Raw genomic sequence first — 27,984 nt, forward strand, 5'->3', positions numbered from 1 at the left:
TGATGTGTAAATTTTTTCGGAGACACCGTTGATGGAATCTTTCGAGGAGCTGGAGGTGGCATTTATAAGTGGTCCATGTTTCACAAGCAGACAGTAAGGTTGGTAGTTCAATAGCTTTGCAAACAAGCATTTTGGTTTCCCTGTGAATATCCCGGTCCTCAAACACTCTGCACTTCAATCAGGAGAAAGCCACACTCGCACAGCTCAGGCGATGCTGGATTTTGGCATCAATGTTGACCCTTGTGGAAAGATAACTGCCCAGGTAGGAGAAATGATCAACACTTTCCAACGTTACACCATTGAATTGGATCTGAATGGCCCCCCTAGGGGTCATCTAGATCAACCCCCTGCAATGCATGGGGCTCAGTGTGCCCACTTAGAAACTGCACAGTGCCACCCCACAAATTATTATTTTCCCCTGGCCCTGCAAGAGCCACCAGGATCCTCGAGGGCTCCAAACCCGACGTGGCACACTGTCATTTTACTTTATTTTTTTACGTGGCAGGCTGGACTCCCCTGCTTTGCCAATTGCCATGCCCGCCTGCCAGGCCTTCCCCTGGGCTGCCAGCCCGGCCCCGAAGGCGCCTCCTGGCAACCGGGGGATATTGCTATGGAGACGTCTGCCAGCAAACTCAGGATCGCCGCCAGCTCTGTGCAAGGAAGTTTGCCAGGCAGAGCTCAGACGCCGCCAGGAAGCAGAAGACGAAACACACCCAGGTAGGAGGTTTGGCAAAAAAACAATAATAATGTCCTTTTAACGGCTTTCTCTAAACTGCTCCCAATAGTCCTGTGGAAATTAAAGGGGTTTTATTACTTCACCCTGCATGTTGGGAGCAGGGTTTTGCCTCATCCTGGCAACAAAATCCAGGAGAGTACTCTGCACAAGGCCAGAGGGATTTTGCAATGTCCTCCTGTCTCCCCTGGGTCTTGGGATGCTCTGGCCGGTTTGATCCCAGCCGAGGGAATTTTAAATTTAATTCCCCAAAGAGCCAAGGAGGGAGATTTAAGTGGAGGTTGCAAAACCAAGGCGAGGCTGAGCCCCGTCCAAGAGGCAATTCCGGGTTGTGGTCTGAGAGGGATCTCGGGGGAGCGGAGCCAAGAGCAGGGGAGGAAGGCGGACGTGGTTTGGGAAGGAGGGAGCCGGCGGACAGGAGTTTCCCAACATGCTGGGGGCTCCAGAGGGGGGCCAAATTTTCTTTTAATTTTTATCTACGATACTTCCTTGTTTATAGTACAGCACATTATTGCTTTCATTTTATGGATTGATGGTAAAATTCACGTTAAATTGCAGTTGTAGGGTTTGCTTTTAAAAGTCTGGAACGGATTAATCCGTTTTACATTCCTTTCTATGGGAATGCACTTCGGTTTTGGAACGGACCTCTGGAACGGATGAAGTTTGAGAGCCAAGGCACCACTGTATTCTTAAATGCTCTGGCCTCCTAGACAGCACCCTAACCACAGCTGACGGCAGCGAAGGTGTTTTGGGGACCATTTGCTCCCGAGCACTGCAGGGGGTTGGGCTGGATGACCCCTTAGGGTCCCCTCCCAACTGATTATGCCAGAAAATTCAGTGGGCCCGCAATGACTGAACATTGGGTGCGACCCATTCATTACAACACATTTTAGCAGGGCGACAGGGAAGAGGGCGAGGGGCCTGATCTACCCTGGGTGTATTTTTCCCTCTGCAGATTCCCCGGCGCCAAGGTCAAAATGGAGACGGGTGCCATCGTGAAACTCCGGGCCAAGTGTCTGGAAAGAGGGGCCTCGGGGATTAAGGGGCTGGCCAGGTACGTAAAGGACAGATTTGTTCTGTCTGACAGCCGTTACTCGTTTCTTGCCGAATACCAGAGCTTTTCCCCCCTAAAAAATATATTTAGGGGTGCTCTCATTTTGACTCAAGAAAATCACCAATTTATAGTTCAAATTGGGGGAAATAAACACAGTAAATGGACAAAAGTACAAATGATTCACAAAATATTTAGGGGTACGCATACCCCCGTGTCCCCTCTAAAAGCACCATTTTATTATCTTGTCCAGAAATATTGGCATGTGTTTTAATCGCCCCCCCCTCCAAGCGTAGCGATTTTAATTTAATTGCAAACGCTTTAAACAGCTGTTTTCGCTGGCAAGTTTACCATTTCATCCTTCCTGTAGACCACTTTGTCAATATATTTTTTTGCACTCCAGCGGAATATAGAAAATAAATAAAACAAATATCTCACGGGAAAGCAAAACCTTCCTTTTCTCTTGCAGGTTTTTCCGGGTCATGGATGACGACCGGAGCAAAACCTTGGACCTGGAGGAATTTGTGCAGGGGCTCCGCGACGCAGGGGTCCCCCTGGAACGGGCCGAAGCGCAGGAGATTTTCGCCTTCTGCGACAAGAACCGGAGCGGCACGCTGGACTTTGACGAATTCCTGGAGGCCTTGCGGGTGAGCGAGTCTCGTTCCTCGCCGTTCTAATGTAGACTGCCTCCATCCATGGAGGCTCCATTTCCATGCCGCAGCAGCAGAAACTCTCTGCAACGGGCCCTGCTTGTTTTAATCCTTGCGTTTTATTCTGTGAACTGCCCTGGGATCTCATGACGAAAGGTGGTATACGGATCAAATAAATAAATAAATTCAGAAGCACTCCTGCGTTAAGTTGTCCGATCCTCTTTCCAAAGTTGGTGGTCGTCCCTGCCTCCAGTGGCAGAGAGTTCCGCTGTTTAACTCTGCACTTCATGAAGACGTTCTTCCTTTTATCTATTCCAAATTTCCCAACGCTCAGCTTCGGTGTATGCCCACGAATTCTACTTGTATTATGAGAATTTTATTTTTTATAAGGCCTGCATCCCATTACCCCAGTTTTCCTTGAACTAAAAAGGTCGCAAAACCTCCTTTAAACTTCCCCGCCACCCATCCACGTTGCTGCCCCCACCTAGCAACTTTAAACAATCACAGGCAACAAGCAGCTAATAAGAATATTAGAAACTAATATCTAATTCCGTTCATGCAACAACGATAGACTCTCATTCTCTGCGATTCTATTACATACTTTCTGTTTAAGAATTTCTAAGCTTGGAGCTTCTATTATCGCAAGGTTACTGGGTTGTGACTGTTGAAAGGCTTGTTTGCCTCTGTGATATTATTTGACTACTTGTTCTAATTTGGTACCTGCATCCATCATCCATCTATCTATCTATCTATCTATCTATCTATCTATCTATCTATCTATCCACACACATTACTAATATTCTTATTAGCCGCGTGTTGCCTGTGATAGTTTAGAGTTCATCTATTTTTGCAATACAGGGAAATTCCTTTGTTAAACCCCTTAGTAACTGACAGAAACTGCCACCTTGCTTCTCTCTCTCTCTCTGCTTCTCCTCCCAGCCCCCCATGTCCAAGGCCAGGAAGGAGGTCATCCACCAGGCCTTCCAAAAACTGGACCAGACGGGCGACGGCCTGGTGACGGTGGAGGACCTCCGCGGGGTCTACAACGGCCGCTCCCACCCCAAGTTCAAGAGCGGCGAGTGGACGGAGGAGCAGGTCTTCCGTTCTTTCCTGGACAGCTTTGACTCCCCGGACAATAAGGACGGGAAGGTGAGAGGAAGGGACACCCAGGGTCATCTAGTCCAACCCCCGGCAATGCAGGAATTTTTCCCCCAGCGCGGGGCTTGATGGGCTGCTAGCCTGATTCGGCACAGCTCTTCTCAGGTCCTTTGGGATGGAGTAACCTGCCGTTTTGGCTGCCGCTCCTCCCACCTGCATCGCTAACCATTGCCCATGCTGGTCCCTGGGGATCCCAAAGCCCAGGGGCCACAGATCGCCCTGCCTGGACATAAAAACCTGGCTGGTTTTCACCTTATGCCAAAAACCGCCCTGAGATCTATGGGTGAAAGGAGGTATAAAAGCTGATATAACTGGCCACAGTGGGGCATGCTCTGGTTATCTCCCGCTTGGACTACTGCAATGCGCTCTACGTGGGGCTCCCTTTGAAGGTTACCCAGAAACTGCAATTAATCCAGAATGCGGCAGCCAGACTGGGGACGGGGAGTGGCTGCCGAGACCACATAACTCCGGTCCTGAAAGAGCTACATTGGCTCCCAGGACGTTTCCGTTCACAATTCAAAGGGTTGGTGCTGACCTTGAAAGCCCTAAATGGCCCAGTATACTTGAAGGAGTGTCTCCACCCCGGACACCGGGGTCCATCTCCCGAGGACGGATCCCTCCCTGCGAGAAGCGAGGTTGCAGGGAACCAGGCAGAGGGCCTTCTTGGTGGTGGCTCCCACCCTGTGGAAAGCCCTTTCCCTCAAGGCAATAAACCATCTGACTTTTAGAAGACATCCGAAGGCAGCCCTGTTTAGGGAAGTTTTAAATGTCTGATGTTTTATTGTGCTTTCAATATTCTGTTGCGAGCTGCCCAGAGCGGCTGGGGCAACCCAGTTAGCTGGGCAGGTTATTAAGAATAATTTTTACGCCGAGAACTGCCCCAAGATCTATGGGTGAAAAGAGGCATACAACTTTGGTTAGTACTTACATAACGACGACCTTAGAATCCGAGAACTGCAGAGTTGGATGGGATCCCCGAGGGTCCTGTAGTCTTTCCCCCCGGCAAGGCAGGAATAAATGGTCGTGAGGGTGGTGCGTGTCGAATAGGCGGCAGACCCGTCAGGCTTTCTGTACCTGCAGGTGACGGCCGAGGAGTTCCTGAACTACTACAGCGCCGTCAGCGCCTCCATTGACAGCGACGAGTATTTCGTGGGCATGGTGAAAGCCGCCTGGAAGATTTAGCGAGAACGGAAGAAAAACCCAGCCAAGCAAGCAAGCAAGGACTTATTGTACAAGTTTTGTCTCTTTTTTTTTTAATGTAATTCCCAAATACATCTGATATGACAATTGTACAGAAATCTTCCAAAACACAGGGGGCGTTGTCTGAGTCTTTTGCTTTTTTGGGGGGAAATCGTATTTTGCTTTTTCCCAACTAGTTGGGCTCGAAGTGGGCAGGCGGCGGGGGGAGCGTTGAAAACGGGGGGGAAGGAAGGGAAAAGTTTCAACGCAGCAGCCTTCTTCTCTGGCCCAGCCAACCTTCCTCCATCCCTGGGGAGAGGAACAAGGATGCCATAATAAAACGCAGGGCCAGGGAGGGGGGACAGAAAAGGGGGAAAAACAGTGTTTTCTGACCGGCTAAAGTATGCACAGGAAACGAGAGACGAGAAATTATTTTTAAAATTCCATCTTCCCGTCTGCCCTCTCCTCTTCTTTCGCCACAAGTGACCTGTGTCCGGCTCCAAACCACATCCATAAATAGCTGCCAGATATATATATATGTGTGTGTGTATAATTTCTTTCCGCCCCCCCCCCCGAAAGGATGAACTCTGTGGGAGGAAAACTGTTTAAACACATTCAATGCAACGTTAACCACTGGAACCATTCGAGCGCTGCCCTCTTGCGAACCCTTTCGCACATGCGAGACCCAAATGGGGGAGCCCTCAGCCCCCTTGCCACGCCTGCGTAAACACACATCTTGCGAGTCTCTCTCACGCCGAGGACCAGATTTTCCCACCCAATTTTCTCCGGTAAAAACAAAGAGCCGGGAAAGTTGTCGCTCTTCGGAGAGGCAGAAACGGCCAGCGCTGGAGGAGCCGTCATGCGGGGGAGACAGGAGCCGGGGCTGCCTCGGCTCAAGGGGCAAAAACGCCCTTTGGCCTTCTGGGCACTGCTGAACTAGAACTCCCGCCTTCCCGGACTAGCTGGGAGTCGTAGTTCAGCCGCACCAGGGCTCCCCACCAGGCATGGCCCTGTTGACTTGGAACTGTGGGCCCAGCAGGAGTAGCGGCCTGCTTTTCCAACCATTCTCCGTGGATTGGTGTATCTCCCCCCCTCCGCCTTCTTGCCAGCCGTTTCATGCGTGGCCCGGCCGAGGTGTAGGAAGCAAGGGGGTGTCCCCCCAAATCCCACCTGTGCCCCCATCCAGAACCTGAAGGGTGCCATGTCCGGTTCCCGGCCACATACGTTTTGAGGCTGCCTTTGTTTTACCCTGGAGGCATCTTCGCCGCCCACTAGTAATCCAGAAAAAGACGGAGCGACCCATCTTTGGCCAGTAAAAAGCCGCAGGGGCAGAGAATAGAGCCCCCCCGCCCCGTCCTAAAGATGGTGATTCCAGGGCACGTTCCGATTTTTAAAGTAATGAATAATAACACACAGCAGCAAGTTTTTACCAAGCCAGAAAAGAAATAAACACACAGACCCGAAACCCCAGGTAGGCTGACCGAGGGGAAAGGCGCTTGGGGCGGGTATCTCTTTTCTCTCTTTGCGTGCCCAGCAAATATTCCCAGATTGGCCGGGGCGGGGGGAGCAAATCAAAGCCCATTCTCACCCTACAAACTGGCTGTTTGGCGCTGTGACAAGACCAGGAGGAAATTTGGGGGGAATTTGCTAGGAAGGAAAAACCAAGACACACACAAGCCGACAAACACATTGGTGCCAGTTATATATATATGCGTGTGTGTGTTAATATATATATATATGGCTTTGCTTGTCTTAAATAAGAACAGAAAAGAAGGTCCCCCCCCCCATTTGCTCAACACACAAGAGAGATGGAGGATCTGGTTCAAAACTGCGGGGGCTACCTTTCGAAGAGAAGTTTGTGCCACGACTGAAGCCAGGCAAACCAGTAGTAATAATAATAATAACAGCAACAAACCGGAGGAAGGAATTGGCCTGGTGAGATGTGACTGGGGGGAAAGGCAGAGTTTAAAAACATCCCCCCCCCAAAAAAAATTAGCAAAGCCTCTCTCCGCATCAGCCACGAGGCGAGGAAGGAGAAAACATGACAAGAGATGTCCGTCGGACGAAAGACGGGAGCAAAAAGGTTCTTCTGTTGGGGGCAGTGTTTTTTTCTAAAAAAAAGAGGAGGGGAAATGGCAAATTGGGGTGAGGGGAGAGAAGAGAGTCTTCCGTGTGGAATCCGGCAGGGATGGCGGTCGGAGAAGGGATTCGTCTGCGGCGCAGGCCTGGAGGGCTACCGGAGAGGAGAATCGGGAGGTTCCCCGTGGGCAAGTCGTGGCAAGTCTCAAGGCGCCTCCCCCCCCCAAATATTCGCCAAGTGTGGGGGGGGGCAGAGAGAGGAAGGGAGGAAAAGGGGATTCCTCTCCTCCCTGGGCTCATCAATATGATGAGCATTTTCTTTCTCTTTTTGTACATGTCCCAAAACCACATTCAGCCTGTTTTGTCCAAAGTCCGCTGCGTTTTCTCGTTTTAATATGGAATCGACAGATCCGCCCCCCTGCCCCGCCCCCCAAAAGTCCAACGCACGATGGGGGAGGAAGGGGGGAAAGAAAAAGAAAAAACAAAAAACCAGAACTGGGATGTGCAGAGTTCGTCAATCTCGAGCGCTTCCGTCGCTGCCCGGAGCAAGAGCTGGTTGGAGGGAGGGCGGTCCTCCCCGCCCCGCAAGAGGGGGGTCTGCAAAGAGGGCGGTGGTGTCGGCGGGGGGCGGCGGCTCTTGCCGGCGGCGCGGATCGCGGCTGCTATGTGCCGCCCGTCGTCTGCCCGTCCCCTTCGTTTGTGGGACCTGCGGGTGGGGGGGAGAGAAGGAGGCGATGCAAAAGCAGCCGATGGCGCTCACCTAGGGAGACCAGAGCACGGCTCCAGGCGACTAGAGTAATTTCCCCCGCCCCTAACGCTTCATTACGAATTTTCTGCAGCTGCCAAATAAATCCAAATGACATGCAGATAAAAAAATAAAACCCACAAAATAGGATAACGGACGACCCTCCATATAAGCGCCCTCAAGGGCTCGCTGCGAAGCCGGCACACAAAGGGGCAAAAACGATCTTAAGAGAACATGAAAATGGAACAAAAACCACAACAGCAAAGCCTTGCGCCGTTCTTTGAGGGTTGTGGAAAGTTGGGAGTTTGAGCAAAGTTGGGAGGGAGCAATTACAGTGGATTTTTGGTTTTTTAAAAAGTAATAAAAATAATATAATAATTTATTCTTTATACCCCACCCATCCGGCCGGTTTCCCCAGCCACTCTGGGCGACTTCCAACAAAGGGTTGAAAAGACATTAAAACATCGGCCAGATTGGCGGGGAAGAAATAAATAATAATAATAAACATTCCCACACACTCTACAACGCTGTGTGATTATCTCCCTTCCAACCCCCAACCCCCCAACAAAAAACCCCCATTCCTTGCAAATCCTCAAACCTCCTCTGCCGTTAGTAAAGCCCCCGGTCTAGGAAACTGAAAATGCAACGCCGAAAAACGTGGGAGATTAAGGCCCCTGGAAAAGGGAGCCCTGGCTCACCACTTCCGGGCGACCCCGAGGGGGCGAGGACGTCGTCGTCGCTGTCCTCCTCGTTGGACTGGGTCACTTCGGGCTCCGGCGCCGCACTGCTGGCTTCCTGCTCCTGCTCCACCCGACTCCGCAAGGCCAGGATCCGGTGGTGCAAGGCCGCATAGAGCTGCCCCGTGTCTTTGGAGCTGGCCTGCGGGGCAAAGAGGGGCTCGCTCTCAAAACCCCTTCACCTCTTCCCCCTTCTTCTTCTTCCTAATGTAACCCTAATACAGGGGTAGGCAAACTAAGGCCCGGGGGCCGGATCTGACCCAAGCGCCTTCTCAATCCGGCCCACGGACGATCCGGGAATCAGCGTCTTTTTACATGAGTAGAATGTGTGCTTTTATTTAAAATGCATCTCGGGGTTGTGGAGCATAGGAAAATTGGGCGTATATATTTTAAAGAATTCCAATTTTCGCACAATTTAGGCTAATGCAATTTCTGCGTCAGTTTAGGGGGGGAAAGTATGACACATGGAAATCCCGCCTCCTTACCGATATAAGGAAGACCTTGACTCCTTGGTCCTCTGTGTCCATCGCTGTGATTCGGATGCTCTTTTCGCTGGCTTTGTCGATCTGCATCTGAGCCCACAGTTTGGTGTTCAGGATTAGCCGAAGACTGCCTTGCGTTCTCATCACTGAGGAGAGAGAGAGATTTCAAAAGAGCAAACAAGCGTTTATTTCGGATCACAGCGTCTCCAGCCCCATCGTTCAGCCCGGACACCGGGGTCCTCCTCCCGAGGGCCTTCTGGCGGTTCCCTCCCTGAGAGAAGCGAGGTTACAGAGAACCAGGCAGAGGGCCTTCTCGGTGGTGGCGCCCTCCCATCAGATGTCAAGGAAATAAACAACAACCTGACTTTTAGAAGACACCTGAAGGCAGCCCTGTGTAGGGAAGATTTTAATGTTTGGTGTTTAATTCTGTTTTTAATCTGTTGGGAGCCGCCCAGAGTGGCTGGGCGAACGCAGCTGGATGGGCAGGGTATAAATAATAAATTATTATTATCATTATTAACAACAAAATGACTTTCAGAAGACATCTGAAGGCAGCCCTGTTCAGGGAAGTTTTTAATGTTTGATGGTGTTTTTCAAGTTCTGTTGGGAGCCGCCCAGAGTGTCTGGGAAACCCAGCCAGATGGGCGGGGCATAAACTTTATTATCCTCATCATTTTTGCATCATCTTGCTGTCAGAAAGCTCCTCCTCGTTTCCGTCGGAATCAGTGGCATTTGAATATCTTTCTAAGGAAGTGCTCTATCTCCTCTGGGGGTCCTGCTCAGCCCCAACGACCGGCTTAATAATAATAATAATAATAATAATAACTTTATTGTCATTGCCCCCTCTCGGGGACAACGAAATTACTTGACTGCTCCATAAAAACACTAATTAAAACAATACAGTATAGTACAGCAAGGAAGATTAGATGACTTTCAAAGTCCAGGCTTCCCATTCAGGGCCGAGATCGCTCTGGAGAAGAAGCTGTTCTTAAGACGGCTCGTTCTTGTCTTCATCGTCCTGTATCTCCGTCCCGACGGCAGGAGCTCGAAGAGACAGTGACCAGGATGCGATGGATCTTTTACTATGTCCAGTGCCTTCCTATGGCACCTTGTGGCATAAATCTGCTCTAAGGTGGAGAGTGGGCAGCCAACAATGCTCTCTGCTGCCTTAACAACTCTGCACAACCCCATCCTGTCCTGGGTAGTACAGCTTCCGTACCACACACATAAGCCATAAGTGAGCACGCTCTCAATGGCACAGTGATAGAAGGCAAGCAGCAGTTTCTGCGGAAGATGGTTTTTCCTTAAAATTCTCAAAAAGTACAATCTCTGCTGCGCCTTCTTCACAAGCCCCCTTGTGTTGACACTCCAGGACAGATCCTCTTGTAATTCAATGCCCAAAAATCTGAACGTTGTTACCCTCTCCACACAGACCCCATCAATCAACGCTTTGCAACGCTTCCCCTGGCAGACGCTTCCCCGGCTGGCCCCCGGCTGCGACCCCCAGTTCACGGGCGCTTCCCCTCTGCCCCTGCTCTTACCAAGGCGCGACTGTAGCGTCCCGTCGTCCGTGGAAGCCATGTCGTTGAGCCGCAGGAGTCCCCGGCCTCTTTCGACCCAAGACTGGGAGTTCTTATCAAAGACAAACAACTTGCATTGTATCTGCAACAGAGGAAAGGGGCTGAAGGACGTTAGCAGCGAAGGCAGCAGAGATCGAAAGCTGCAGGAGGAAAGACCGCCGTTCCCCGCAAAGCCCTGCGAACGGGAACTCCAGGACGGGCCCAGCGCAGAAGGCGGAGGCGGCAGCAAGGAGCATCTGCGGGAAAAGGAAACTGGAGCATGCGCAGAGCGCCGAGAGTGGCGTGAAGGAGGCTGCGAGGGGAACTGGGGCCGCCAATCAACAAAGTGTAAACCAAGTCAATGGACTATGCCGAACTGGCAAAACTGGGAAGCTCAGAAATCAAGAAGACAAGAACTGTGCCTTGGTTTTTTGAACGGTTTCGGGAGTCAGGTGGACTTCCGGAAGGGATTCCATTCGAGAACCAAGGCACGACTGTATATTATTTTATATTTAGTATAGTATATCATATAACACTTGCATTGTTTAGCCTGCTCCTTCTCCCAAATCAGGATTCAAGTCCACTTCTGACGGCTGCTGTGCTTCTGACCAATCCAACTGTCTTAAACGTTGCAAATGTCCCTGCAGAGATGGCACATGGGATGCTGCCGTTGCCACTTCTCCTGCTTACCTGTAGGACGTTGCTCTCGGCTTCTTCCCCCGTGATCACCTCCACCTTCTCCAGAAGACACCTCCTGGCCGTCGCCTTCGTGTAGGCTGCAGCAGACTCGGCCAGCGACTCTGAAATGTTGTTGGCTGGAGAACGGATAAGCCACATCATCATCATTATTATTATTAAAATTAAAATTCAATCTTCACTGGTTTAAAAATGAGACAAGACACACAAATAATAAAAACACAGCACATAACTCACAAAAAAAGAAAACAGTACAACGCGAAAACACAAAAACGTATCAGCCATCGACTTCCGACCTCCTTGCTGAGTTTCTTTGCTTCCTTGCTACTCGCCTCTATTTTTCAATAAACTTAGCCTGTATTATATCTTATTTGTGTTTTTTATACCGTATGCAATTCCGAGAGTTACTCAAAGCATTCCAAAGTTTTAATATAAGGACAATATTGTTTAAAATGTTCTTTTAAATACCGCCTATGAACCTCCCATTCCTTTTTAAACTTTTGGGTCAACTAAAACGGAAACACCATTTACCTTCCTGCCACAGCAGTACCTATTTATCTACTTGCACTGCTTTGCTTCCAAACTGCTAGGTAGGCAGGAGCTGGGACAGAACAATGGGAGCTCACTCCATCGCAGGGGTTCGAACCACCGACCTTCTGATCGGCAAGCACAAGAGGCTCAGTGGTTTAGACCACAGCGCCACCTGCGCTTACCTTAAAATAAAATAAAATAAAATAAAATAAGCCGCATTATTGGTGGCGGAGTGGAGAGGGCTTCTGAAACGTCACAGCACGAATGGTTCCTCCCCTCCCTGCTTTGACACCCGGGTCGAGGAAGAGCCCAGCTGCCAAAACGCACCGGACTTCGGTGCGTGCGACTCTTGAGTTGATGGAGAGACGGGGAGAAGAGGGAGCCCGACGACTGTACCTTTCTCGGGAGTGGCTTCTTGCGACGAAGACTCCGAGCCCGAATCTCCGCCGGCGTTCTCCTTGACGCTGTCCGTGCTGGCTTCGCTCGACTTGGGGGGGCTCTGCCGGAAAGGAGCGGTGGTCAGAAAACAGGGACACTACCGAGGAAAGGCTCCAGGCCGGCTTCCAGGGGGACGGGACCTGGCGGCTGTCCTGGGGCTGCATCCTGCTGGGAAGTTGAGCCGGCTGCCCTGCAATAAGTTCCCACCTGGGTGGGACTTGCCCACAAGTATTTGAATTCTTGAATGGACTCCCCAAGGCGGTTGTGGGCTCTTCTTCCTTGGAGGCTTTTAAGCAGAGGGAGGGGTCCCTTTCCCTTTCCCTTTCCCATTCTATGAAACCAGGACACTCAAGCACCCCGTTCCATCTTTGCTGTCTAAATCTACAGAACTGAAAGCTCTCAGGAGCAATGGACACGGCTGCCAGAAACTTGTAAAAAGGTAAAGGGACCCCTGACCATTAGGTCCAGTTGCGGATGACTCTGGGGTTGCGCGCTCATCTCGCTTTATTGGCCGAGGGAGCCGGCGTGCAGCTTCCGGGTCATGTGGCCAGCAGGACTAAGCCGCTTCTGGCGAACCAGAGCAGCGCACAGAAACGCCGTTTACCTTCCCGCCAGAGCAGTCATTTATCTACTTGCACTTTGACGTGCTTTCGAACTTCTAGGTTGGCAGGAGCAGGGACTGAGCAACGGGAGCTCACCCCGTGGCGGGGATTTGAACCACTGACCTTCTGATCGGCAAGCCCTAGGCTCTATGATTTAACCCACAGCGCCACCCGCGTCCCTTGCCAGAACCTCAATTGCCCCCCAAATGGAGAGGGGGGAAAACCTAGATTTGTTTTCACTTTGGAATTCAAAGAATTCATTGAGTGACTGAATTTGCACCCCACCTTTCTACTGCCTGGAGCTCAGGCGATGTGCATGGTTCCCTCACTTCCTCCTCCTATCCCCACAACAACCCTGAGAGGTGGGCCGGGCTTAGAGGCGGCCCCCGGCCCCCAAGGGAACTTCACAAGTCACTGCGGGGCCTTAGAGGGGGAGAACCGTGCAGGCTGCCTTGAGCTCCCAGGAAGCAAAAAGTGATATATAGAAATGCAACGAAGAGGAAGGCAAACAGATGGTCAGTGGCCTCGCAGGGATGTTGTTCTCTGTCTCTGGACTCCAGAGGAGCAAACAGGAAGAAGGGAGGCGGACTCACCAAGACTCTCTCGCTCATGTTCTGGCCAAACACAAACTTGTTACTGGGGGCCTCGGCGCTGTGCGTAGAGTTTTCTATGCTGCAGGGAAAAGAGGAACGCTCTGTTTTCCCCCGCGACAGCGACACAGCGGACTCGCCGCCCTCTCGGCGCAGAGGAAGGAGGGAAGGCCTGGGGTTCGAGGCTGCTGCAGAACCCAGGGAGAGCGAAGGGAAGGGGAGGGGGGTCGCCGGCGGTCTCTTCCCACCTGGAGCTGATGTACTGGAGGAAGTAGTTTGTGGCCAGAGGTGCCTCCGAGTTGGGGAGCCGGGAGTTCTGTGCGTCGACGGCGCCATCGGCCTCGTCCCCTAGCTGGGATGGAGACGGGAAGCAGTGAGATGCGCCGAGATTTGGGGGGCGGGGAGAGCTGAGGAAGGCCGTTGCCTCTCTCTAGCTCAGGAAAGCAGTTTCTACATGTGCCCTAGAGGGGGGGGCAGATGGGAAGGGAGGCCGTCCAGGAAAACGCTGACCCGAAACTTTGTGGGACATCTTTGGGAGAGAAAAAGGCTGAGGAATAAACCCGACACAAATCTGGAGTCCCCAAGGATTACGACGTCTGGTACGGCTCCTTCTGGCAGCCAAGCGGGTGCCAAAAACGTCTTGCTCTGCTTTCCTTTGGTCCACATCAGCGGGGGGGGGGGGGTGTCTTGTCATCTGGGCAGCCCAGGACCCCCAGACCCACTGCCCAGGCTTGCGCCCTGGGGACATCGCTTTGGCGCTGCTCACACAGCTATTTGGCTTCACTCCCTTGTCTCTCAGGACAGACGGGTGCCAACAGTATTCCCATCCTGCCTATCATACTATCAAATTTACAGGTACCTTCACACGGTCCCGTAGGTTCTGCCCAAACACGAAGGACTGTGGCGTGTTCTGGTCTGCCTTCTCTGTCTCCGAAGTGCTGTTGGACTCCTTAAGCAACGAACAGAAACACACGGTTAGAAAGCACCAACAAAACAGCTAAAAGCAGATGTTCAGGGGGGGATACTGGCCCAAAAAAGTGTGTCTTTGGGAGCCAGGGAATGCCTGCACTGAGGGAGCCCCCCGTATTCCTGCAGCGAGGGTCCCCCCAACACCACAAGCCAATCATCAAATTGCAGAATAAAAACCCAGGACCGGCAGACAAGACGCCGGCCCACGTCTTCCCCTCCACCGACACCTCAGGGCTCCCGACAGACTCACCTTCTCCTCTGTGTCGGGGCTTTTGGGCACGGCGTTTGTTGCGGATTCCGACACGGCAGCCACGGGATCCGGAGGGATGCTTACGCCGTTGGTCCCGCTGCTTGGAACTGCGGAGGAGAAAACGCCCCGTTTAAAAGCAGGCAAGGAGCACCGGCTTCGTTCTGGCAAGAGCCCTTATTTCTCAGCGACGGTTTTGTTGGTTTTTAAAAGCGGGGCAGAATCGCAAGGGCTTAAGCAGAGCCCGGCTGCGGGATCAGGCCCATCTCGTCCAGCGTCCTGGTGCCCCGAGGGGAAGCCAAAAAGAGGGACCTACATCCATGACCCATTTTTAGCATAAAGCAAAATCAATACAGTCGTACCTTGGATTCCAAACACCTTGTAAGTCAAACGTTTCGGCTCCTGAATATCACAAACCCGGTCTGTGTACTCTTTTCGGAAGCCAAACGTCCAGAGCTTCCTGCAGCCAATCGGAAGCCGTGCTTTGGTTTGTGAACGTTTTGGAAGTTGAACGGATGTTCAGAATGAATTCCGTTTGACTTCCGAGGTACAACTGTACTTGGATGGGTTTGGTTCCATTAGCACAAGGAGTTCGGCTTCTGCGACAGAAATCTCCCTCTGGCCCGGAGGGTTGGGGAAAACCCCAGAACACATTTAGGCTTCCCTTTGGGGTCTCTGGTTGGGTGAAAGGTCAAGGACCCCTGGACGATTAAGTCCAGTCCAAGGCGACTCTGGGGTTGCAGCGCTCATCTCGCTTCAGGCTGAGGGAGTCGGCCTTTGTACGCAGACAGCTTTCCGGGTCATGTGGCCAGTAGGACTAAACGGCTTCTGGTGCAGTGGGACACCGTGACGGAAACCAGAGCGCATGGAAACGCCGTTTACCTTCCCGCCACAGCTGTACCTATTTATCTACTTGCACTGGTGTGCTTCCGAACTGCTAGGTTGGCAGGAGCTGCGGCAGAGCAATGGGAGCTCAGCCCGTCGCGGGGATTCGAACCGCCCACCTCCTGACTTCACCTCCAGCGCCATCCTGGTTGGACAGGATGCTGGGCTTTGATGGGGACCCTCTTACTTGCCAGAAACAAGGCTGCTCACGGAGCCAGGAAGCACGTCTGGCTGCTCCCTGCTCCTGGCTGCTTCCCGTGCCCAGGGGAGTCACTTGCCTGTCTGCGAGAAAGCCTTTGGCTGTGGGGCTTGTAATACTGCCGGGCGCAGGACGCTTCTCTGCTGTTCCTTCGGTTTCTGGCTGGGGACCCCTGCGGGGGACGAGAACAGAAGAAAGGATTCCCTTGGGCCTTCCCCAGGGATGAAGGAGCGGATTCCCTCCCCAGCCCGGTCCAAAACTCACCCGCAGCCCCTAACCTGGATGCCCTCCTAATGTTTTTATAAGACGCTCCCTATTTTGGGGGACTCCGATTTAAGAAAATGTGGAAAATTTGGAGGAAAGGTGGAATATTTTTTTTTATTATTATAATATATTTATTAAAGTTTAGGAATTTATTTAAAACAGAATAAACAGAACAATAAAAACAAAAACAATAACAATACATACAATCCACAAAAGAAAAAACACACATACAAAACAGGTATAGTTTCCATCCCTTATATTCATAAAACTTACTTTCCCGATGGTACGAGGAGGTCGGGAAAGGAAAGGTGGAATATTAACATAGTCATACTGGCAGCAAATACGCCCCTGTTTCCCCAGTGCCCTCGGGTAAAAAAACTTGTTCCTTACCTGCGCTGGGCGCCTGGCCATGGATGAGAGTGGGGGGCTTCAACCTGAACCCAGTGCTTTTTTCCTCTAGAACGCAAAACGAAAAACATTGCTCTCTCTCTCTCCCACTTCCAAAACTGGGAGGGGGGTAAGGAGGCAGCCCAGCCGAGACCCTCACCTGGCTCAGAGTCGGAGTTCCCCGCCGAAGGCTCGCATAAGCTCGATGGCATGAAGACATTGTTCTTTGTCACTGGAAGAGGAGAGGGTGAGAGAGGATGCTCAGAGCCTGGCGGACAGTGCCACCCCCCCCCAATTTTGCTGCCCACCCCCAGAGAATCAGCATAAGGTGGCAGTAAGTGGGGAAGCTAGGAGAGAGCTGAGTTCGAATCCCCACCCCAACTTCTTTTTTAAAGGGTATGTTTCCTTTTCCCCGTTTTTAAATGCTTTATTTGAAAACTTTATAACAGAAACGTACAATAGATGTTATAGGCAAAATGAGAAACAAAAAATACACAATTATTAATTTTTAAACTAACACTTGCTTTGTACATCAATTTGTACATCCAATCTTCCCCTGCGTTCCCAAATTGAATTCCTTAAATGCGTGCTTAAACTTACTTTCTCCACGTTATTTAACTAGCTATAAATTTTATTCTATAAAATCATCCTATTTACACACCGAAGCTCAATCCAAACCTGCCAACGGATTGATCTCTTGACAATGTTCTTTTACACACACTCTGTATATATCCCACTCTCTGATAAATTTTTCATCTGTAACGTTCTCTTGGCCTTGCTGATAATCCCACCAGCTCAGAGTACTCTCTTATTTTATTTTGCCAGTCTAATTTGGATGGGATATCCTCTCCCTTCCAGCCTTTTGCGATTAGAATTCCAGCAGTGACTGTAATATACATAAAGACTCTCCTGAACTTTTTTTGGATTTCATTAGCCTTAATTCCTAGCAGGAAGGCTTCAGGTTTTTAAGGGAAAGAGCATTTAGAGTATTTTGCTCTATAAGACTCACTTTTCCCCTCCCTCAAAAGGCTGCGCAGCTATCCCAGAAGCCAGAACAGCAAGAGGGATTGCTGCTTTCACTGTGCAGCGATCCCTTTTGCTGTTCTGGCTTCTGAGATTCAGAGTATTTTTTCCTTGTTTTCCTCCTCCAAAAACTAGGTGCGTCTTGTGATCTGGTGCGTCTTATAGAGCGAAAAATATGGTATGTTTCCAACTGTCCCTGGAAAGGTTAGGGGACAAGACACGCAGCTCCTTTCGAAGCAATTTCTACGAAATGGGAGGGTGTATTTTCCCTGGTGCTGAGGAAAGACGCCCTGCTGCAGTTAAGAGAGAAACAGCTTGTGTGTGTGAAATCAATACTGAGTGGCATCCCAACCAGGACACCACTGACTCCCCACAGCAAGCACCCATAAAAACAGAAGACAAGTTTTGCTGGATGAGACCACCAGCCCATCTGCCCCAGAGCCGTTTCATTTCTCACTTAATTTGCTCACACCCTTTCTCCATTGCTAGACAGTGAATGGGCAATTTATGTCACAGCCGTCCTTTCCGATATCAGCCCAGCACAAAATCTGGAGCCCAGAGCTGTGTTTCCCGACAGCCGGTCCCATTCCCAGATCTACCTCCCCTTCCGGCTCCTAGCTGAAGCGCATTGCAAGAAAAATGCCGCAAGCCCCCTGAGAAAATAAACCGTCCTCCTTTACCTGACTGTGAAGGCGGGAACTGTGTGAGGGAAGAGGTCCTTTCGCGCTTGACCGGGGGGCAGTAGCTCCCATCCTCTCGGTCGGACTCTGTGGGGAACGAGAGAGAAAGAGAGAGGGTGAAAGGGAAGCCCACTTTGTACCGTCTCAAACTTCGGGGTTGAAACCCAGCTAACAGGAGGGACCACCTGAAAGTAGGCTTTGAAAACAGATGGGCACTCCTCTGATGGCTGTGTCTTCCATGCCGGCCCTGTCATGAGATAGAGTGGGGCAGCTGCCTCAGGCGGCAGAAGCTGAGGGGCGAGGAGTGGCCAGAGTTGTCACTGCCATGCAGCCTGCCCTATGCCTGCTACGGTGTCTTCCCACCAGTTTCCGAGTAAGATTCAACTACTAGCCCTGGGAGAGGGTGCCTTCTGGTCCTCAGGCGGCAAAACGTCTTGAGTGGGCCCTAAGGAAGGGGGTGTCTGTGGTCCCCCAAGTGCTTCTGGCCTCTGACCCCTGGTAGCCTCGGCTGGCCAGCGTGGCTGTCGCTCACAGCTCTCCCTCTCTGATCCCTTGTCTGGCCCTCCCCTGGAACCCACCACCTCCCTCTCACGCCCGACGTGAAAGCCGGCCCCACCGACTGCCGGGAGTTTTTTTTACTTGCGGGAGCGAAACCCTTGGCCGGAATGGCGGGAATGAAATAAGCCCATGCACCCTGGCCGGCGACGCAAACATTCCGGCCTTCCGCGCAACCCATCCCGACAGTGTCTCTTTCTGGCACATCATCACCCCGAGAATGGGAATTCGGGGCGCCTCTGGACTGTCTCTAGGCAGCGGACACGAGGTCTCCCTCACCTTCCCCGTCTTCTGGACTTGACCCATCTGCTGACCTCTGTAACAAATATATATACACGCGTGTAAGAGTTAGATTGCATCGCCCTCCCTCTCTCTCTCCCCCCCCCCTCTCTCTCTCTCTCACACACACACAATTATTGGGAATCCAAGCCTTGGCAAATCGCCCACCTTGAAAACAACTCATGTAAGCGAAAAGGATCCAGTTCATTGCTGTTTGGTCAAATTTTATTTTACAGTGGTACTGTGGTTCCCGAACAAATCGGCTCCCGAATGCTGCAAACCTGGAAGCAAGTGTTCTGGTTTGCGAACATTTTTCGGAATGGCTTTTCCGATTGGCTGCAGGACGGAAGCCGCGCCTCGGTTTCCGAACGGTTCCAGGAATCGAACGGACTCCCGGAATGGATTAAGTTCGAGAGCCAAGGTAGCACTTTGTATGCAGACATGGCAGCTAAGAAGGTCCCACAGGTATACGTGAGTGTCTGGATTTAGCACACTCCAAGCTTACTTTTAAATTGCTTAAGTTAAAAAGAAAAGGAAAGAAGCAACTGTTTTAATTCAGGTTGCAGGACTCTTTGTGATGACAGACGCAGCCATTCTTTCCCTGCTTTCCTAAGGACTCGGGAAGTCATAGAATTGTCCTCTCCAACTCTGCAATTCTACGATTCTTTGACCCAAAGGATCCTCTGGTCCAACCTTCTGCAATGCAGGAATTGCAGCTGAAAAGCCCATCGCCTTCCTCTGTCGAAGAAGACCTGTTACCGCCAGGAAGTTCTTCCTAACGTTTAGCTCAGCTGGACAACCATGAAAACGTTTTTTAAAAAAACAACATTTTTTTCTGTATTTCGCCCCCTCCCCAAAAGCTATTCGATGCTATTAAAAATTCAATTAAAACTAAGTAAAAATTGGCCAAAATCACAGAACAGGAGAGCAAGTTTGGGAGCTGCACCCAAGGATGGAACAGGAGGAGGAAGGAGGGAATCGGAGGGAAGGAGAACTTCAGGCCAATAAATGGGAAATCTGCGGCCCTCCAAAGGTTGCTGTGTTTCCAGTTCTCGTTCCCGGCTTCTGGAGCTGCTGGGCGACCTGAGCCCCTGCGGCGTCTGGGAGGGCCAGCCTGGGGGGCAGACTGATTTTAAAACACTGCCAAGGCTGCAGCGCTGCCCCAGATTAAGGGGCAAGGGTGCTGTCTTCGCTTCGTTTTCCAAATCCCGACACTTCCAAAAAGGGCAGGTGGCAAGCGTTGTGTTGGAAGAGGCGTCCCCTGCCAACCCCCAGCCCAAAGATATGCTGCTAAGACATAACCCTGAAGCACCCTCCTTCTCCCTTCCACTGAAGGGCACTGGCTCAGGGGCGCAAAGGGTGCCCAAGGCCCCCCCGGCGGCATATCCAGGCATGGCTGGCAAACAAAGACCCCCGCCTGAAACCCTGGAATGCCGTTGGATGCCAGTCAGAGTGGGCAACGCAGAGCTAGGCTTCAAATCCCCACTTGGTCATGAAGTCAAGTCGCAGCCTCTTCACCTCCTTTGCAAGGCTGTTGTAGGGAGAACTTGGAGAAAGAGGTGGGAGATGAATGCAGAGAATGAGCTCTTCTTCTGCTGACCTGCTTAAGGAAGCCGGAGGGCCCAGCCGGAGGGAGATGCCAGCTGCCAGCCTGGCACCCAGAGATCTCCATGCGGTTGCAAAATGTGCCTGGCATCTGAGGGGTTTCGAACACTGGGCAGGACCGCCATTCCTGACCTGGAAACACCCCATGCTCCCCCTCACCCCCCAAAGTATGGGTTCCGGCATCACTTTGGGCTCTTCGGACAAAGGGCAGAATAAAAACAAAAATAATACCAGCCCTTTTGTACAGTTGGGACGCGGGTGGCACTGTGGGTAAAACCTCAGCGCCTAGGACTTGCCAATCGCATGGTCGGCGGTTCGAATCCCCGCGGCGGGGTGAGCTCCCGTCGTTCAGTCCCAGCTCCTGCCCACCTAGCAGTTCGAAAGCACCCTTAAGTGCAAGTAGATAAATAGGCACCGCTTTATAGCGGGAAGGTAAACGGTGTTTCTGTGTGCTGCACTGGTGCCGGTTCGCCGGAGCAGCGTCGTCACGCTGGCCACGTGACCCGCAAGTGTCTCCGGACAGCGCTGGCTCCCACCTCTAGAGTGAGATGAGCGCACAACCCTAGAGTCTGTCAAGACTGGCCCGTACGGGCAGGGGTACCTTTACCTTTCTTTGTACAGTGGTGCCTCGGGTTAAGTACCTAATTTGTTCTGGAGGTCCGTTCTTAACCTGAAACTGTTCTTAACCTGAAGCACCACTTTAGCTAATGGGTTCTCCCGCTGCCGCCGCACGATTTCTGTTCTCATCCTGAAGCAAAGTTCTTAACCCGAGGTACTACTTCTGAGTTAGTGGAGTCTGTAACCTGAAGCGTATGTAACCCAGGTACCACTGTATTTCTATCCACCACCCCCTGCCTTGGAGCTCGTGGGGCATCTGTTAGCCGTTTGAAACCTCTAAAAACAGGACTGCATCCTTGGCACTCTCAAAGATGACACCCAGTTTCGTTCCCTCCCTTACTAAGCACACCTTCGCCCACCCCCGTCCCAGAATTCCCACTGAATGCGCACCCAACCCAATCTCGGAACTCCTGTTCCAGCCTGAGCTCGACCCTCCCAAGGCCCACACAGCGGGTGGCCACCCTCACCCCCGGATACAGGGCAAAGGAAACCTGTTCCGATGTCTCCAGGCCGGGCTGGCCACGCTTGTGCCCTCCGGGCACTCCTGGAGCACCAACTCCCAGCAGCCAGCAGGGCCAATGGTCAGGCCCGAGAGCGGATGGCAAGTCAGAGGCCTTGGGAGGGCGTCCGATTCCTCGGCCAGAATGGAGACGGGTGTGGGGATCACGTCTCTCCCTGGGACAGCTTCCTGTCTCCATCAAGCACCTGAACTGTGGCGATTTGGCCAGCCTACTGTACAAGGAACCACACTGATTGCATGGCCCCCTTTTTTGCCTCTGGCTGCACCCTTGGGGGAGCGGGGTCCTCGGGCTGCGGAAATTAGGAAAAACTGTGTCCTCTTCTCTCTGCGCTGCTGACTTTTGGGAGGGAAAAACCAAAGCTCTGGGAAGGCATCTGTGCCGCTGCAGACAAGTTAAACTGCAAGGCTGGGTCATATATATTTAAGTGCAGAGAAATTTGGGGGAGGGGGGAGAGACAGAACTCAAGAGAGAGTTTCCGTGGACGGCCTTCCCGGCCAGCTTTTCCAAGACTTACCCTCGCCAGTCCGGGCCGAACCGGAAGAATGCGGGAATCGGCCCCTGGGGGGGCGGGAGCCTCAAAGTTGCACCCCCCTGGTGACTTGGGGTGACCCGCAGGCCGGCGAGGAGGCTCTGCTTCTCCCGGGGGGTCCTCGCCTGAGTCCGACACCCCTTTTTGCTCTGCAAGGGACTGGGGGGCAAAGGAGAAGAAGAGCCCTTCAGTGCCAGGCAATGGAAGGAGGGAGGAGGGCGCGGGGGGGGGGTCCATTGGGAGCCGGGCATCACGGCCAGCATCATGGTCCCGCAGCGTGAAGGCCCCACGGCACTCCTGTGTTTGGGGCGCTGGGTTTGGTTCTTGGGGCAAGCAGGCCTCCTGAGGTCGTGCTGTCTCCCATCAATGACCCCCCCTTGAAAAAGAGAGATGAGACCCCGAGGAATCTTTCAGGCCTTATTTACGGGTATCGGCAGCAGGGTGTTCTGGCTAGTTGTGCTTCCGCTACCAACTGTCGCATTTAAGCTGTGGTTCCTGCATGACACGGGGCTGGACTGGATGACCCCTCGGGTCCCCTCAGAGCAGTTTACAAAAAACAAAACAAAAACCAGTACAGTGGTACCTCGGTTCTCGAACGTAATCTGTTCTGGAAGACCATTTGACTTCCGAAACGTTCGAAAACTGAAGCACAAAGGGCCGTCTGCACACTCACTCAGTTGAGAAAATGGAAAAACATGCCGCAGAAACCATTCAAAAACGGAAGCATTTACTTCCAGGTTTTTGGCATTTGGGTTCCGAAACGTTCGTCAACGGAGACGTTCGAGAACAGAGGTACCGCTGTACTAAGAAACAATAATTGGCAGGAAAGCAAAAAGTCCTTAAACCGCCACCGATCGCTTTGCAAGGCTGCAGCAACAGACACGGGGCTTTCCAGAACAGCGGATCTAGGTTGGGACTGTTTTCCCAGGCGCCTCCTCCCCTGAACTATACGGCCTGAACATGCAGGCCTCTTCCTAGGTCCTTCGGAAAGGCAGAGTATGCGGAATTCGCGCTTTACTATCCTCCTGCCACGAGCAACGACCCTGCAGAGGAGGATTTGTCTCTGGCATGAATAACACCCATGCGCTGGATAGATTATCACGGCTACTTCAGACATCCAGAGCGCCTAAAGAAAATGCTATGAGCCAGGCACTTATAAGAAGATCAGACTGTCCCTGCCTGTGGGCTCACAATCAAACATATGCAACACGGGGGAAAACAGAACAGCACAAGGCAAACTGGTGGGTTCAAAACTGAACACCCCTTCCGATAAAACACCACATTGCCAAGCTATTCAAAACACAACTTTTTTGTAGGAGTGGCTCAGCCTTAAAACCGCCTGAGACAAAAACACACAGAGACAAAATAATAATATTAAGACTCAGCCCCATGGGCCGGGTATATTTCCACTCCAATTTGACAGAGAAAACACGCAATTCTCAAGTCCAGCAGAAGCCAGCGGATTCTCAGGGCAGCAGAGGCCACCGTGTTCCAACAATCACCACGGGGCAAAAAACCCAATGGCAAAAGGAGTTGCAAAGCCGCTGCAAGGAACTCAGGGCCGCCGCCCAAACAATTTTTAATCTACCCATCATATGAGTTTCCCAAGTCGCCGACTTGCCTACAACTAAATCAGCACATGGGTAAAATGAGCAGTTGCTCCCAAAACAAGGGGCTTTGGGCTTTAAGATCAGGGCCAAGGTGAGGGCTGCCTTCCCTTCCCAGGGGCTAGAGGCAAAATCGGGCAGCGGAGCGACTGGCACAAGCAGCGGTTACCTTTGTACAGTAGGCTAGATTTTACTCACCTTTGTGCATGTCCGCCCCGCGATCCGGGTCGTCAGAGTCTAAAGACACACCCCAGCCAGCCCCCCACCAAAAAAGAAGGTGCAAAGGGTGAGGAGGGGTGTGTGGTTTGGGGACAGCACCAAAGGCCACATTCTCCCTCACCCCTGCTCAAGATATGGGGTGCTCTCTGGAGTCAGGCTCACCGGCAGCCTTCCTTCCATCACTTTGGGTGCCAGGCAAAAATGTCTCTCTATAGCTGGGCCTTCGTATTTCTGCAGCCTTCTCACAGCTTTGGCAGGACGGGGGGGTTATTGGTTTGCTTTTTGTTCCGTTATGTATTTTGCATTTTTTCATTGTGCACCACCCTGGGATCTCCGGAGGAAGGGCGGTGGGCAACTTGAGCAAGCAAATAAAATAAAAACGAACGAGATAGTACGCACACAGGCGTGTTGCGGCAGACGGAAATCGTAGAAGGCGCGACGCCCTCCCTTTTTTGCAAAGCGAGAAGCTTTTTATCAATGGTCTGCATTAAACTGCGTCAATCCTTTATTCGTTCTAATGAAAAGAAACCTGCCTCCCCATTGATGGAGGACCTTTCTAGCTGATTGAGGAAAGGCCCAAATTCAAGCTGTGTCGTCTCCTGGTAGGACCCCCCTCCCCAACAGTCCCCCCCTCAGTCACACTGGGGCTGAAGTCCAACCAAGTCTGGAGAGCACAGACAACACTGACCCTCTCAAATTTACAGTCAATTCTTAGGCTGATTCAAAGTGGGGGAGTTTTGTTCTTCCCAGCTGAACTAACTGATCCAATCGAGTCCTAACTGCGACTCTCTCACCATCAACCGCAGTCCCACCAAGAGACAGTTTGGGTCCAGTCAAGAGCTCCCAGCCTGGCCTACCTCGCAGGGGCCTTGGGGAGAAAACAGTGGAAAGGGGAAGGAGAAACAGGCATGCCACTTTGAGCTCCTCGGACGAAAGGTGGGATATAAATCAAGGGAATAAAGAAGGGAGCCGTGCCCAGTGTTTTCACAGTGTAGGACTAACATGGGATGCACACGCCCCACTGTTGTCATATGACTGTCTGCCCTGCAGGATGTAAACGCGAAGACGGGAGCAGGGGGAGACTTGCAAACCTTTCCTTTTCTGTACAGAAACCTTGCTGTCCTGCACCCCGTCTCCTTGGGGCCTTCCCAAAGCAGGGATTTCTGAATGTGGGCAGAAGGACCCTTTAGTCCCCCGAGGCTGAGGAACTACAGCCACCAGCAGCCAGCCCTGTCGCTGTCCAGGGGCGATGGCAGCTGTCGTTCAGCAGCAAGCAGAGAGCCAAAGCTTCCTCGAACCCAGTCCCTCTCAGCCCCCGCTCCAAGCCCAGCTTCCTTACCTTCTGTGCCTTTTCCTTCTGAAACACAAAGACGGGAGGGGCGATGGCTGGCTTTTCTGCAGAGAGACCAAAAGCAGAAAGGCACTCGGGTTAACGCAGAACGCACAGCCTGCTGCTGTCTCCACAAATGCACAACCACACAGTGTATGTGAAGCAAAGCTCCACCCATGCTCAGAGGCACTCTCGCCTCCCGGAATTTATTCTGCCTGAAGCAGGCTTGGTTTCCCCTTTCCCTGCCTGGCTCAATTCTCTCTTCCTTTGCTGATCCTCTCCTTCGCAGCCTAAAATACCTACCTGCACCAATATGCGCTATACACAAATATACATATATATATATATACACACACACATGCGCAGGATGGGCGGCTGTTCTTAATCTGGTCTGCTCCCCAGCCCAAGCACCCTCTGCCTATGCTCAGAGGCGCTGCTACCTCTCAACATCTATCATGCGATAGATGTTTATGTGAACTGCCCTGAGACCTTCGGGTTTAGGGCAGTATAGAAATTTAATAATAATAATAATAATAATAATAATAATATCATTCCCTCGCTGTTTATTTCCATGAGGAAATGGAGAGCGTACTCCTCCTCCTCCAAACACGCCCAGGCGCTCTGCCCATGCTCAGAGGTCCCGCTGCCTCTCATCCTACCCCTCCGCCCATGCTCAGAGGCATGGCTCCCCTTCGCTTGGAGAGGCTCGGCTTCTGCAGCCCTCCCTCCACCGTTTAACCCTTGGCCCACCTGCCCTGGGGAAAGCACTCTTCCTATTCTCAGAGGCACTGCTGCCTCTCAACACCCATCATTCCCTTATTTCCCGAGGAACCGGAGGGGCGGGCCAGAGGTGGCGACACGCCAGGCTCCTCCTCCAAACAAGCCAGGGCCCTCCGGCTCTGCTCCGAGGCACGGCTCCCCTTCGCCTGGAGGGGCTCGGCCTCTGCAGCCCTCCCTCCACTGTTTAACTCTTGGCCCGCCTCCCCTGGGGCAAGCACTCTGCCCATGCTCAGAGGTCCCGCTGCCTCTCATCCTAAGCGGGACTCCACTTGCTGGCGCCACTCTGCCCATGCTCAGAGGCACTGCTGCCTCTCGACACCCCCCATTCCCTTACTTCGCGAGGAAGCGGAGGGGCGGGCCAGAGGCGGCGACACGCCGGGCTCCTCCGCCTGCTCCGCCCAGGCTGCCCTCCCTTCCGCGGAGCCCAGCGCCCGCCGCGCTCCCTCGGCCGCCCAGTCCTCCCCCGGCGCCGGCCCTCTGCCCATGCTCAGAGGCGCCCTCTCCCCGCCGGCCAGGCCGCTCCCTTTGTCCGGCCGGGCCGCGCCCTCCCGGGCCGGGCCTGGCGGGGCCGGGCGGCGCCTCCTCCTCGGGCCCGGCGGGCGCCTTCTCCCTCCCCTCCGCCCCCCCCTCCGCCCCGGCCCGCCGCCCCTCGCCCGCCGCCGCCCGCCCCCCCCCCCGCCGCCTACCTTCGTTAGCCAGGTCCGCCATTTTACTTCCTCAGCCACTCCCCACAATGCACCGCGCCCAGCCCGGGCAAAAGAGCCGCTCTGCCCGGCCGGGGAGCCCGCGGGGAGCAAGGGCGCATGCGCGGCCTCCGGGCTCCGCCTCCGAAACGAAGGCGGGCTCTCGCCCAGGCGCAGGCGCAGGAAGGCGTCATAGAGGCGGCGCCCCCTCGCGCCCAAAAGCCGGTACTGGCGCCTGGGTCTAATAATAATAATAATAATAATAATAATAATAATAATCATCATCATCATCATCATCATCATCATCATCATCATCATCATCATCATCTGGCTGGGCTTCCTCAGCCACTCTGGGCGGCTTCCAAACAAATATTAAAATACAGTAACGCATCAAACATTAAAAACTTCCCTAAAGAGGGCTGCCTTCAGATGTCTTCTGAATGTCAGGTAGTTGTTTTTCTCTTTGACATCTGGTGGGAGGGCGTTCCACAGGGGGGGCGCCACCACCGAGAAGGCCCTCTGCCTGGTTCCCTGTAACTTGGCTTCTCGCAGTGAGGGGACCGCCAGAAGGCCCTCGGCGCTGGATCTCAGTGTCCGGGCAGAAAGATGGGGGAGGAGACGCTCCTTCAGGTCTACTGGACCGAGGCCATTTAGGGCTTTCAAGGTCAGCACCAACACTTTGAATTGTGCTCGGAAACGTACTGGGAGCCAATGTAGGTCTTTCAAGACCGGTGTTATATGGTCTCGGCGGCCACCCCCAGTCCCCAGTCTAGCTGCCGCATTCTGGATTAGTTGTAGTTTCCGGGTCACCTTCCAAGGGAGCCCCACGGAGAGCGCATGGCAGTAGTCCATGCAGGAGATAACCAGAGCATGCACCACTCTGGCCAGACAGTCTGTGGGCAGGGAGGGTCTCAGCCTACGTACCAGATGGAGTTGGATCTTTTAATTCAAATACTGCACCAGGTTATTAGATATTAATGCTGCTAGTCCTTATGGGAAAGACTAATAGTACCGAACCCCAAAAAACTGTGTTATTACAAATTTGTAAATGGAGTTTAATTGATGTTTAATAAAGTTAATTTGAATTAAAAGAAATTAATGTTCAGCCTCTCATCTATCTCCCCAGCCAGGGAACCACTTCGCTGCGTCCGAAAACATCTCGATCACAATCCGCAGTGTGCAATAATAATAATAATAATTCATTAATTAGATTCCTGTCAACGTGCCGGATTTTAGAAATCCTCACTCACCTCCCCAGCCAGCGACCCACTTCACTGTTTCCCAAAACATCCAGGGGGCTGCCCCTCTCCTCCAGCACAGCGCCTCCAGCTCATCCCCCTCCTCTGGGCGCCTGGGGCAGGGGAGACCCCCACG

The 27,984-nt window shown here is 52.5% G+C and overlaps 2 protein-coding genes and 1 long non-coding RNA gene across 6 annotated transcripts; 1 reads left to right on the forward strand and 2 right to left on the reverse strand.

Moving 5' to 3' along the window:
- The first annotated feature begins 510 nt into the window (after positions 1–510).
- Positions 511–4,902, forward strand: CAPS (calcyphosine). Its single transcript, XM_083594920.1, has 5 exons — positions 511–717; positions 1,689–1,787; positions 2,254–2,431; positions 3,374–3,583; positions 4,673–4,902. Exons 1-5 carry the CDS (start codon positions 611–613, stop codon positions 4,772–4,774), a joined length of 696 nt encoding a protein of 231 aa, XP_083451046.1. The 5' UTR covers positions 511–610; the 3' UTR covers positions 4,775–4,902.
- Positions 4,829–27,968, reverse strand: RANBP3 (RAN binding protein 3). 4 transcript variants are annotated; one of them, XM_083594628.1, is made up of 18 exons: positions 27,861–27,968; positions 25,157–25,212; positions 21,977–22,150; positions 18,719–18,755; positions 17,885–17,971; positions 16,342–16,413; positions 16,185–16,250; positions 15,610–15,702; positions 14,450–14,556; positions 14,090–14,179; positions 13,479–13,582; positions 13,234–13,312; positions 11,997–12,099; positions 11,064–11,188; positions 10,356–10,476; positions 8,818–8,960; positions 8,294–8,474; positions 4,829–7,556 (listed from the first exon to the last, which is right to left on the reverse strand). In XM_083594628.1, exons 1-18 carry the CDS (start codon positions 27,898–27,900, stop codon positions 7,513–7,515), a joined length of 1,722 nt encoding a protein of 573 aa, XP_083450754.1. In that variant the 5' UTR covers positions 27,901–27,968; the 3' UTR covers positions 4,829–7,512. The 4 variants fall into 4 exon arrangements, with proteins under 4 accessions (XP_083450754.1, XP_083450755.1, XP_083450756.1 ...); XM_083594629.1 differs by lacking the exon at positions 27,861–27,968 and adding an exon at positions 26,614–26,732; XM_083594630.1 differs by lacking the exon at positions 21,977–22,150.
- Positions 9,037–9,607, reverse strand: LOC310753658. Its single transcript, XR_014543431.1, has 2 exons — positions 9,358–9,607; positions 9,037–9,192 (listed from the first exon to the last, which is right to left on the reverse strand). It is a non-coding gene; the product is annotated as an uncharacterized lncRNA (long non-coding RNA).
- Positions 27,969–27,984: the final 16 nt, after the last annotated feature.

The sequence above is a fragment of the Podarcis filfolensis genome (assembly GCF_964270895.1).
Source record: "Podarcis filfolensis genome assembly, chromosome: 18".
Taxonomy (NCBI): domain Eukaryota; kingdom Metazoa; phylum Chordata; class Lepidosauria; order Squamata; family Lacertidae; genus Podarcis; species Podarcis filfolensis.